The 12,633-nt window shown below is 41.1% G+C and overlaps 1 protein-coding gene across 8 annotated transcripts in view; it reads left to right on the top strand.

Moving 5' to 3' along the window:
* Nucleotides 1–12,633, top strand: part of CHID1 (chitinase domain containing 1) — a 330,760-nt gene that overhangs the window by 20,193 nt on the left and 297,934 nt on the right. For all 8 annotated transcript variants that reach the window (XR_012159318.2, XR_012159319.2, XM_073347175.2 and 5 more), the window contains exons 6-7: nucleotides 144–250; nucleotides 7,541–7,602. Coding sequence is in view for 6 of the 8 variants with exons in the window: in XM_073347175.2 (XP_073203276.1) it covers nucleotides 144–250; nucleotides 7,541–7,602 (169 nt within the window). In the remaining 2 variants the exon portion in view is untranslated. The remainder of the gene's footprint in view (nucleotides 1–143; nucleotides 251–7,540; nucleotides 7,603–12,633) is intronic.

Genomic DNA, 12,633 nt, shown 5'->3' with positions numbered 1-12,633 from the left:
GCATGAGCAATTTGCTTATCTATACTAACTGGAGTTAGAAAGTAGAGAAGCAAAACCTTTAGATATGGGAGATTTTCCTATGAATTTATCAGTGTAATCAGAGCAATTGTAATTTCCATAATTACTTGTTTCTTTCATCTCAGTTCCTCGGATTTTGTTTGATGGCTGGACTTACCAAGATTTTGAGAGTGTTTTTGGCAGTGAGGATGAGATAGAGGAGCTTTCCAAGACGATGGTGCAAATAGCCAAGGTAAAACCATTGCTAATACAAATGAGTTAACCAGTGGGATACCAGTTATCTGTCCCTCATAGCTGGATGATACCTTCACATCTTATAGTGACAATGACATTTCTATTCAAACAGTAATTAGGTAGGATGTTAAACAGTAACTGCTAAATTTAAGGTTTCAGAGTAACAGCCGTGTTAGTCTGTATTCGCAAAAAGAAAAGGAGTACTTGTGGCACCTTAGAGACTAACCAATTTATTTGAGCATGAGCTTTCGTGAGCTACAGCTCACTTCATCGGATGCATGCCGTGGAAACTGCAGCAGACTTTATATATACACAGAGAATATGAAAAAATACCTCCTCCCACCCCACTGTCCTGCTGGTAATAGCTTATCTAAAGTGATCATCAGGTGGGCCATTTCCAGCACCCCACCTGATGATCACTTTAGATAAGCTATTACCAGCAGGACAGTGGGGTGGGAGGAGGTATTTTTTCATATTCTCTGTGTATATATAAAGTCTGCTGCAGTTTCCACGGCATGCATCCGATGAAGTGAGCTGTAGCTCACGAAAGCTCATGCTCAAATAAATTGGTTAGTCTCTAAGGTGCCACAAGTACTCCTTTTCTTTTTGCTAAATTTAAATATCTTAAATCTGCGGGACTAGACAACTTGCACCCAAGAGTTCTAAAAGAGCTGAAGAGCTTTCTGAGCTGTTCAGTGAATCTCTTGGCATGCTGCAGCAGTTCTAGAGGACCAGAAAAAAGTAGGGTTGTTGATTTTAATTGCAGTTAACTCATGTGATTGACACAAATTAATTGCGATTAAAAAAAATTAATCGCGATTAATCATAGTTTTAATTGCACTGTTAAGCAATAGAATACCAATTTAAATTTATTAAATATTTTGGATGTTTTTCTACATTTTAAAATATAGCTATTTCAGTTGCAACACAGAATACAAAGTGTACAGTGCTCACTTTATATTTTTATTACAAATATTTGCACTGTAAAAATAAGAAATATTTTTCAGTTCACATCATATAAGTATCATAGTGCAATGTCTTCATGGTGAAAGCACAACTAAAAAATCTACATTTGTAATTTTGGTTACATAATTGCATTCAAAAACAAAACAATGTAAACGTTAGAGCCTGCAAGTCCACTCAGTCCTACTTCTTGTTCAGCCAATCACTAAGAGAAACAAGTTTGTTTACATTTACAGGAGCTAATGCTGCCCGCTTCTTATTTACAATGTCACCTGAAAGTGAGAACAGAAGTTTGCATGGCACTTTTGTAGCCAGCATTGCAAGGTATTTACGTGCTAGATATGCTAAACTTTTGTATGCCCCTTCATGCTTTAGCCACAATTCCAGAGGACATGCTTCCGTGCTGATGATGCTCATTAAACAATGGTTTAATTAAATTTATGACTGAACTCCTTGGGGGAGAATTGTATGTCTTCTGCTCTGTGTTTTACCTGTATTCTGCCATATATTTCACGTTATAGCAGTCTCGGATGATGACCCAGCACATGTTGTTCATTTTAAGACCACTTTCACGGCAGATTTCACAAAATGCAAAGAAGGTACCAATGTGAGATTTCTGAGGATAGCTACAGCACTTGACCCAAGGTTTGCGAATCTGAAGTGCCTTCCAAAATCTGAGAGGGACAGGGTGTGGGTCATGCTTCCAGAAATCTTTAAAAGAGCAGCATGCCGATGCGGAAACTACAGAATCCAAACCACCACAAAAGAAAACTAGCCTTCTGTTAGTGGCATCTGACTCGGATGATGAAAATGAACACGTGTTGGTCTGCACTGCTTTAGATAGAGCTTAAGAATAGGTATGCAGAGTTGGAAAATGAAGAAGGGGCTCAGCAGGTAGTTACTGAAGGTGGAAGGGCAAGGAAGAAAAGAGCGGCTAGCCCTATCGGAAAAGGGGAAGAGTTAATGGAGATTACACCAAATATGAGCCCCAGGAGGATACAGGATGGGTTAAAGAGGATTACAAGGGAGAATAGGAGTGGAAAGAACTTGCAGCCAGAGGGAACAGGGGATAGACTGGAGAATAGCACTGTCGCTAGGACAAGACAGGTCTATGTGATTGGGGACTCTTTACTGAGAAGAATAGATAGACCTGTAACCAGAGCTGATCCGGAGAATAGGAGGGTGTGCTGTCTTCCAGGTGCTAAGATACAGGATGTAGACCTGAGGTTGAAAAGGATTCTAAAGGGAGCGGGAAAGAATCCCCTAATTATCCTTCATGTGGGAACAAATGATACGGCTAGATTCTCGCTGGAAAGTATTAAGGGAGACTATGCTAGGCTGCGGAAGACGCTTAAGGAAATAGAGGCTCAGGTGATCTTTAGTGGGATTCCGCCTGTTCTTAGAGAAGGGCAACAAAAGTGTGACAAGATTATGACTATCAACAGATGGCTTAGGCAATGGTGCTATAAGGAGGGCTTTGGGATGTATGGCCACTGGGAGGCATTCATGGATAGAGGACAGTTCTCTCGGGATGGACTTCATCTGAGTAGGGAAGGAAATACACTTCTAGGATGGAGGCTGGCACAACTGATTAAGAGAGCTTTAAACTAGGAATTAGGGGGAGATGGTTGGGAGATGTCCAGGTAATCTCCACCCCAGAATTTAGCATTGGGAGGAAAGAAAACGGAGTAAGAATGGATACAGCTGTGGGTAGGAGGAAGGGCAGTGTAGATACAAGTCTAATAGGTTATACTGGTAGTAAAATGACCCGTGCCTAATAGGGTACAGAATGTGAGTGAGGCCAAACAGCAAAAATTAAGGTGTTTGTACACTAATGCGAGGAGCCTAGGTAACAAAATGGAGGAACTAGAGCTACTGGGGCAGGAAGTGAAACCAGATGATATAGGGATAACAGAAACATGGTGGAATAGTCGTCATGACTGGGCTACTGAAGGGTATTTGCTGTTTAGGAAAGACCGAAATAAAGGTAAAGGTGGTGGAGTAGCACTGTATATCAATGATGAGATAGAATGTAAAGAAATAAGAAGAGATGAAGTGGATATGACTGAGTCCGTCTAGGCAAAAATTAAATTGGGGAAGAAAACTATTAGAGCCTCCCCTGGGATAGTGCTTGGGGTGTGCTATAGACCGCCGGGATCAAATTTGGATATGGATAGAGCCCTTTTTAATGTTTTTAATAAAGTAAATACTAATGGAAACTGTGTGATCATGGGAGACTTTAACTTCCCAGATATAGACTGGAGGACGAGTGCTAGTAATAATCATAGGGCTCAGATTTTCCTAGATGCGATAGCTGATGGATTCCTTCAGCAAGTAGTTGCTGAACCGACGAGAGGAAATGTCATTTTAGATTTGGTTTTGGTGAGTAGTGAGGACCTCATAGAAGAAATGGTTGTAGGGGATAATCTTGGCTCAAGTGAAGATTATGAGCTAATTCAGTTCAAATTGAACGGAAGGATTAATAAAAATAAATCTGCAGCTAGCGTTTTTGATTTCAAAAGGGCTGACTTTCAGGAATTAAGGAAATTAGTTAGGGAAGTGGATTGGACTGAAGAATTTATGGATCTAAAGGTAGAGGAGGCCTGGGATTATTTTAAATCAAAGCTGCAGAAGCTATCAGAAGCCTGCATCCCAAGTAAGGGGAAAAAATTCATAGGCAGGAGTTGTAGACCAAGCTGGATGAGTAAGCATCTCAGAGAGGTGATTAAGAAAAAGCAGAAAGCATATAGGGAGTGGAAGATGGGAGGGATCAGCAAGGAAAGCTACCTTATTGAGGTCAGAACATGGAGGGATAAAGTGAGACAGGCTAAAAGTCAAGTAGAGTTGGACCTTGCAAAGGGAATTAAAACCAATAGTAAAAGGTTCTATAGTCATATAAATAAGAAGAAAACAAAGAAAGAAAAGGTGGGACCACTAAACACTGAGGATGGAGTGGAGGTCAAGGATAATCTAGGCATGGCCCAATATCTAAACAAATACTTTGCCTCAGTCTTTAATAAGACTAAAGAGGATCTTAGGGATAATGGCAGCATGACAAATGGGAATGAGGATATGGAGGTAGACATTACCATATTTAAGGTAGAAGCGAAACTCAAACAGCTTCATGGGACTAAATCAGGGGGCCCAGATAATCTTCATCCAAGAATATTAAAGGAATTGGCACAAGAAATTGCAAGCCCATTAGCAAGAATTTTTAATGAATCTGTAAACTCAGGGGTTGTACTGTATGATTGGAGAATTGCTAACATAGTTCCTATTTTTAAGAAAGGGAAAAAAAGTGATCCGGGTAATTATAGGCCTGTTAGTTTGACATCTGTAGTATGCAAGGTCTTGGAAAAAATTTTGAAGGAGAAGGTAGTTAAGGACATTGAAGTCAATGGTAAATGGGACAAAATACGACATGGTTTTACAAAAGGTAGATCGTGCCAAACTAACCTGATCTCCTTCTTTGAGAAAGTAACAGATTTTTTAGACAAAGGAAACACAGTGGATCTAATTTACCTAGATTTTAGTAAGGCATTTGATACCGTGCCACCTGGGGAATTATTAGTTAAATTGGATAAGATGGGGATCAATAGGAAAATTGAAAGGTGGATAAGGAATCGGTTAAAGGGGAGACTACAACGGGTCCTACTGAAAGGTGAACTGTCAGGCTGGAGGGAGGTTACCAGTGGAGTTCCTCAAGGATCGGTTTTGGGGCCAATCTCATTTAATCTTTTTATTACTGACCTTGGCACAAAAAGTGGGAGTGTGCTAATAAAGTTTGTGGATGATACAAAGCTGGGAGGTATTGCCAATTTAGAGAAGGACCGGGATATTCTACAGGAGGATCTGGATGACCTTGTAAACTGGAGTAATAGTAATGGGATGAAATTTAATAGTGAGAAGTGTAAGGTCATGCATTTAGGGATTAATAACAAGAATTTTAGTTATACGCTAGGGACGCATCAATTAGAAGGAAGGGAGGAGGAAAAGGACCTTGGAGTATTGGTTGATCATTGGCGGCTCATAGTCATCCTATGTGATATGGCTGTGAAAAAAGCTAATGTGGTCTTGGGATGCATCAGGAGAGGTATTTCCAGTAGGGATAAGGAGGTTTTAGTACCGTTATACAAGGCACTGGTGAGACCTCACCTGGAATACTGTGTGCAGTTCTGGTCTCCCATGTTTAAGAAGATGAATTCAAACTGGAACAGGTACAGAGAAGGGCTACTAGGATGATCCGAGGAATGGAAAACTTGTCTTATGAAAGGAGACTCAGGGAGCTTGGCTTGTTTAGCCTAACTAAAAGAAGGTTGAGGGGAGATATGATGGCTCTCTATAAATATATCAGAGGGATAAATACCAGAGAGGGAGAGGAATTATTTAAGCTCAGTACCAATGTGGACACAAGAACAAATGGATATAAACTGGCCACTAGGAAATTTAGACTAGAAATTAGACAAAGGTTTTTAACCATCAGAGGAGTGAAGTTTTGGAATAGCCTTCCAAGGGAAGCAGTGGGGGCAAAAGATCCATCTGGCTTTAAGATAAAACTCGATAAGTTTATGGAGGAGATGGTATGATGGGATAACATGGTTTTGATAATTAAATATTCATGGTAAATAGGTCCAATGGCCTGTGATGGGCTATTAGGTGGGGTGAGATCCGAGTTACCCAGGAAAGAATATTCTGTAGTATCTGGCTGATGAATCTTGCCCATATGCTCAGGGTTTAGCTGATCGCCATATTTGGGGTCGGGAAGGAATTTTCCTCCAGGGCAGATTGGAAGAGGCCCTGGAGGTTTTTCGCCTTCCTCTGTAGCATGGGGCACGGGTCACTTGCTGGAGGATTCTCTGCTCCTTGAAGTCTTTAAACTACGATTTGAGGACTTCAATAGCACAGATATGGGTGTGAGGTTTTTTTTGTAGGAGTGGTGGGTGAAATTCTGTGGCCTGCATTGTGCAGGAGGTCAGACTAGATGATCATAATGGTCCCGTCTGACCTAAATATCTATGAATCTAGATAATTATTGAGCAGAACCCGTTATCAGCATGGACTCAGCCTCTGGAATGGTGGTTGAAGCATGAAGGGACATATGAATCTTTAGTGCATCTGGCACATAAATACCTTGCAATGCTGGCTACAATAGTGCCATGAGAACGCCTGTTCTCACTTTCAGGTGACTTGTAAACAAGAAGCGGGCAGCATTATTTCCTGCAAATGTGAACAAACTTGTTTGAGCGATTGGCTGAACAAGAAGTAGAACTGAGTGGACTTGCAGGCTCTAAAGTTTTACATTGTTTTGTAAATAGCTCAGGAATAGCTCAGTGGTTTGAGCACTGGCCTGCTAAACCCAGGGCTGTGAGCTCAATCCTTGAAGGGGCCATTTAGGGATCTGGGGCAAAAATTGGGGATTGGTCCTGCTTTGAGCAGGGGGTTGGACTAGATGACCTCCTGAGGTCCTTTCCAACTATGATATTCTAAGATTCAAACAGGATATTAAATGAATTCTCTGAAGTAGAGGGCTCTAGCATCGGGGACAGAGAGGTCTTACAGTGAGCAACCCTAGAAACAGGCATGTTCTAACAAAAAACTAAAAATCAACTGTCTAACACTAAAAGAAAACTAAGAAAGGAGTTAAACTTGGGCTGTCTTCAGTGTCTACTGATGGAACAGGATAGGAAAGATAGCAAATGTGCAATAGGGAACAATTCTGTGCTTGAAGAGAAGTGGATTCTGTGACCCCCTCTGACTATAAAAATGGAGGAGATATGTAATAGTGGGATTCCGTATATATGCAATCATTAGTATATTTGGCAAATTATGGTGGATCAAGACCAAATTTTTCTAAGTTTTGAATGTGCACCTCTGCTGGCAATAGCTCATCAGTTACTTATACATAGAGGTATAATTTCTATATGTCCAAATACTTTAAGACTAAATTTAAAGTAGCTAGCAGAGTGTGATGTTGAGATTTGTTCTAGTGATTTGATACTAATCTACTGTGTTAATTATCCATTAATGAGGTTTCCTTATAACAGTTTAGGAGAATTGTTTGGCCTTTCATATGTTTCTAAAGTAAGTTCTGCTTCATTAATGACCAGTTACATATTTCTACACAGCATACCTTGTATGCAGCATGTGAACATATTCTTTGCTCTACATGTACAAACTAATATGACTGGGAGGGTGGACAGGGGAATAAAATACATGTTTACAGAGACTGGTTACCAGTTAATGTATTAACCTATATGGTATTAGTATAACAATGTGACAGCTGAAGCTTTCTAACTTACACTGAACTGTTCCCAATTCACTTTAGGAAGAAAATTTTGACGGATATGTAGTTGAAGTGTGGAGTCAGCTGGGAAATCAAAAGCAAGCGTAAGTATGAGCCTTTAGGATGCAGTGATTGAAAAAGTAGCTTCTTCAGTAAAAAAAACAACTTATCTTTTTAAAAAATTGTATAAAAGCTGTTGTAATCCATATAGATTTTAATTTTATATTTGCACTGTTGGTGTTATGTTTTATTTGTACACAAGTCCTGACCCACTTGTTGCTCTTCTAACTGAATGCCAGTAACCGTCAAGGATCCTCTTTGCCTTATAATTTCCATGTAGGAGTGTCTACACAGCAATTAGGAGGCATGGTTGCAGCACGTGTAGACACACCTGTGCTAGCTTTGATTAAGCTAGCTTGCTCAAAATAGCAGTATATCTGTAATGGCACAGGCATAGTCTTGGGTCGCCTCCTGATTGCAGTGAGAATATACCCATTCTTTGTAAAGGTTTCAGAGTAACAGCCGTGTTAGTCTGTATTTGCAAAAAGAAAAGGAGTACTTGTGGCACCGTAGAGACTAACCAATTTATTTGAGCGTAAGCTTTTGTGAGCTACAGCTCACTTCAAATAAATTCTTTGTAAAGTCAGTTAAGGTTGCTCAATTGTTTCCTCAGAATGGAAACCTTGGAAAAACAAAGCAACTGCAAGTTAAATAAGTTCCACTCAACACTGCTATTCTTCAGGCTGTAACCCATTGTTACGAGACTTCGATACCACAATAACCACCTTTCAAACTTTATTCAGTTCAACAGTAAATCCCAGTGCACAAAAAATGGATAAACACTGCACCGTACAACATAGACAAAACATGTACATGTTCGAGTCAAACATATTAACAGATATAAGTTAGTGGGAAAAACTTGGAAGTATGGAGCTGGGAGGAGTTGCAAGTGCTTTGGAGGATAGGATTATAATTCAAAATGATCTGGACAAGCTGGAGAAATGGTCTGAAGTAAATAAGATGAAATTCAATAAGGACAAAGTGTAAAGTACTCCACTTAGGAAGGAACACACACATACAAAATGGGAAATGACTGCTTAGGAAGGAGTACTGCAGAAAGGGATCTGGGAGTCATAGTGGATCACAAGCTAAATATGAGTCAACAGTGTAATGCTGTTTCAAAAAAAGCAAACATCATTCTGGGATGTATTAGCAGGAGTATTGTAAGCAAGACATGAGAAGTAATTCTTCCGTTCTACTCTGCCCTGATTAGTCCTCAGCTGGAGTAGTGTGTTTAGTTCTGGGTGCCACATTTCAGGAAAGATGTGGACAAATTGGAGAAAGTCCAGAGAAGAGCAACAAAAATGATTAAAGGTCTAGAAAACATGACCTATGAGTAAAGCTACGTTTTAGTCACAGGTACTTTTAGTAAAAGTCACGGACAGGTCACGGGCAGTAAACAAAAATTCATGGCCCGTGACTTTTACTAAAAATACTCATGACTAAAACTTGGGTGGTGGGCCACAGGTGCTTTGCGGGGAAGGGAGGTCCGGGGACAATGCGGGTGCTGTGGGAGGTGGCTGGGGGACCCCGCTGTTGCTGGTGGCACGGGGTGGCGGCGTTGGCACCTTGGTGGGGCTGGCAGGGGCTCCCTGCCTGCCTCCACATCCCTGCAGCTCCTAGGCGGCAAAGGAGTTGGGGCTTGGCGCACTGCTCCTGCCATAAGCACCAGCTGCTGCAACTCCCATTGGCCGGGAACCTCAGCCTGCCTAGGAGCTGCAGGGCTGTGAGAGCTGGGAAGCCCCCACCCTGAGGTAAGCACCTCTCCCCGCCCCTAGCCCTGAGCCCCCTCCCACATACCCAAACTGCCTGGCTCGGGCAGCCCCTGAGCCAGCACCAGTGGCTGTAGAAGTCAGAGGTTACGGAAAGTCATGGAATCTGTGACCTCCGTGACAGACTCGCAGCCTTACCGATGAGGGAAGATTGAAAAAACTGCGTTAGTCTGTAAAAGAGAAGACTGAGAGGGGACGTGATAACAGTTTTCAAGTACATAAAAGATTGTTACAAGGAGGAGGGAGAAAAATTGTTCTCCTTAACCTCTGAGGATAGGACAAGAAGCAATTGGCTTAAACTGCGGCAAGGGAGGTTTAGGTTGGACATTAGGAAAAAACTTCCTGTCAGGACAGGTAAGCACTGGAATAAATTGCCTAGGTTGTGGAATCTCCATCATTGGAGATTTTTAAGAGCAGGTTAGACAAACACCTGTCAGGTATGGTCTAAATAATACTTAGTCCTGCCATGAGTGCAGGGAACTGGACTAAATGACCTCTAGAAGTCCCTTCCAGTCCTATGATTCGTAAGAAGAGCCCGCCAAAAATCTGAGATGGGCAAAGATTTGAAAAAGAACTTCTAAAAGCTTCCTGTGCTAAGTTACAAAATCTTTATTACAAAATTGCTTAAACTCCGTTTTCCTTCCAACATTTTTTGTGTCTAATTTGGAGACTGACTTTGCTGAAACAGGATTTTAGTCTTTTAAATCACAACACAGCCTTCACTTTGGAGTTACTACTGAGAGGCTCACAGTGTGAGCAGACTAAAACTCTTAGTCATTGAATTAGTTCGTCTAGGTTAGAAGACGGTTGAGGTTATCCAGCATGTTCGGAATTCCTGACCTAGTGTCAACTGCTTTTCTTAATTGAGACAGAAGAGGGCTTTAATCTCGTTTCCGACAGACTGTGGAGCTCTGCATTACCTTGGCTACTACAGCAAATTGAAAAAGATGTCCCAAGGCAAATAGGAGTACACTGTATTTTAAAAAGTGGATGCATAGGTTCCTCAAAGAGAAGTCGTAGTTAACCTTTTGGGTTGCATTTGGATTTTCTTGCTTTAAGTGACCAAATGCTGCACCTTACTTGGCAAACCTCTTATTGAAGTTGGTGAGAGCCTTGATAAAAGACTGCAAGATCTATCCCCAGGAGAATAGAGCTCCACTGTCCTAAATAGGATGCAAAGTGTTGCAGCTAAGTTTTAAACTTTGTGTTTTCTGATCTGCATTACCTTAGTAAACATACACTGTTTAGTCTAGTCTGGATTGAATCGGACTGTTCTGGGTGGTGGTGGGAAATAATGACTTGAAACATGCACTAATTACTTTCTAGATTTTAAGGTGGCAACAAAGGAGAATTTAACTGTTGGGTGGGCTACCTGACAGGGAAGGGGTGATTCAGGGAACCAGCCCCACAGGTATTGTGTTAATTTAAAATGGGGTGGGTTTCCCAACATCTGGGGGACACAGTGGTTAGTCTTACCCTTGTCAGTAACACATTGATAACTTAGTACAGCTGGTGTTTCGTGTATCAGTAAATTTCTTATGGTTGTGTAAACAGTAAGATTGACTTTATTTCATTGAGTAGCTTTAATACCAACTACAGACCAGTTTAACTATATTAACGTGAACTCAAAGGGCTAAATTGCCAACAGCACACGATTAAACATTACAGAGGATGTTGTTTGCTAAACTACAGGGGGAGAGTATACTTTATGTGTATGCTTTCAAAATGAGGCTTGCTTTCTCTACACTTCTGTAAGATTTTTGGGTAATTTATGGAGTTTAATTCTTAAAGTAGGTGTGATTTGCCTTCATTGTACTCCAGCATTCTCCACGTTGATACAGTAAGTACTATTCCGTTACTTCAAGAGGAGTGGAAGCTCCTCATAGTAGAAACAGAAGCTATTTGTCTGCCTTGTTATGAGGTTTTTTTATTTATGAAGTTGACTGTTAAAACACCTTTACATATCTTTAATGCTTACCCATTTTTGCTAGCCATGCTGATCAAGAGGCTTAAAATAGATCTCACTGACCTTGGCAAAGCTATAAGAGGGAGCAGATCTAATGGATTGCAGTTCTCCTTCTCTGTGGAAATGGTCCAAAAGACATCTCTGATAAAAAGTTTCTAATTGTACACAAATTAGTGGGTTTGTGTTTTACAGTTCTGGTGTTGGAGTTTCCAGGCAAGTGAGCTTGGCTCTCCTTTGTCAGACTTCCACTCAAAACCCCTACTTGTAGCCTTCATTATGCATTTCCCCACTGCATTTTATTGGGGCCACTTAATCTGTTTTTTCATTAACCTTGATTGTGTGCAGTAGCCATAAGAACTTAGCTGTTACTCTGGCCATGAGATGACACACCCTTCTCCACCTTAAGATCACAGGCATAATTGGGAGGCACTAAGTTGTGGGGCCAATATCTTAATTTTACCCCTGGAATTCAATTCACCGTATTTAATGCCACCATTGATCAGGAGTAATAGATCTAAGGTCACTCTGCCCAGGTATTGTGTACTACAGTAGACTTTCGTTCCACCTTTCTTGGGGCTGGTGGACTTTCAGCAGTTTGCAGCTATATCAGTGATTTTGGTCCTAACCTAACTTGCAGAATTAAGCTGACACAGTGCTCAGACAAGCCTGCTCTTGGTTTGGTTTTTGCTCATAGTGTCTTGCTTTAGTGTCCACTAATTTTATGTCAAGCATCAGGGTAAAATTATGTTCATTTGTCATGAGTATGCATGAGTTGTCTGCTGCTGCTCCCCAGAAAAGTACAGGGTTAGAGCTGCCCGTGTCCTTGTTGGTTAGTCCACATGGTGGCAGTATTGTAACATAATTCCTACTGTACACCAGCTAACTTTCAAGGGATTGCATTTCAGAAGTGAAAGAACATCAGAAGGTAGGGAGAACTGAAGTTGGATGTTGGCACAAGAATGAATCCCTGTCTTGTAGAGATGTAGGTCCTTGACAGAACAGTAATTATGTATGCTTTATATATAGGATCTATATTAATTCTGTTAAGTACTTAGTACAGATTTCCCAGCAATTCATCACTTTCCCTGAGGGTAGGGTCGGCTGCTTTTTGGAATCTGACCTTGAAGAATCTGTACCATCATAGTGGTGCTCCTAGGAACAGCTAGCTTCTGCCATCAGATTACTTCCTAAACCAGGGATTCTCAATTAGGGGGTCGGGACCCCTCAGGGGGTCACAAGGCTATTACATGGGGTGTTACGAGCTGTCAGCCTCCACCCCAAACCCCGCTTTGCCTCCAGCATTTGTAATGGTGTTAAATGTATAAAAATGTGCTTTT

This window comes from Lepidochelys kempii, chromosome 6 (assembly GCF_965140285.1).
Source record: "Lepidochelys kempii isolate rLepKem1 chromosome 6, rLepKem1.hap1, whole genome shotgun sequence".
In the NCBI taxonomy this organism is placed as follows: domain Eukaryota; kingdom Metazoa; phylum Chordata; order Testudines; family Cheloniidae; genus Lepidochelys; species Lepidochelys kempii.
This window is presented reverse-complemented; position numbering and strand designations above follow the sequence as displayed.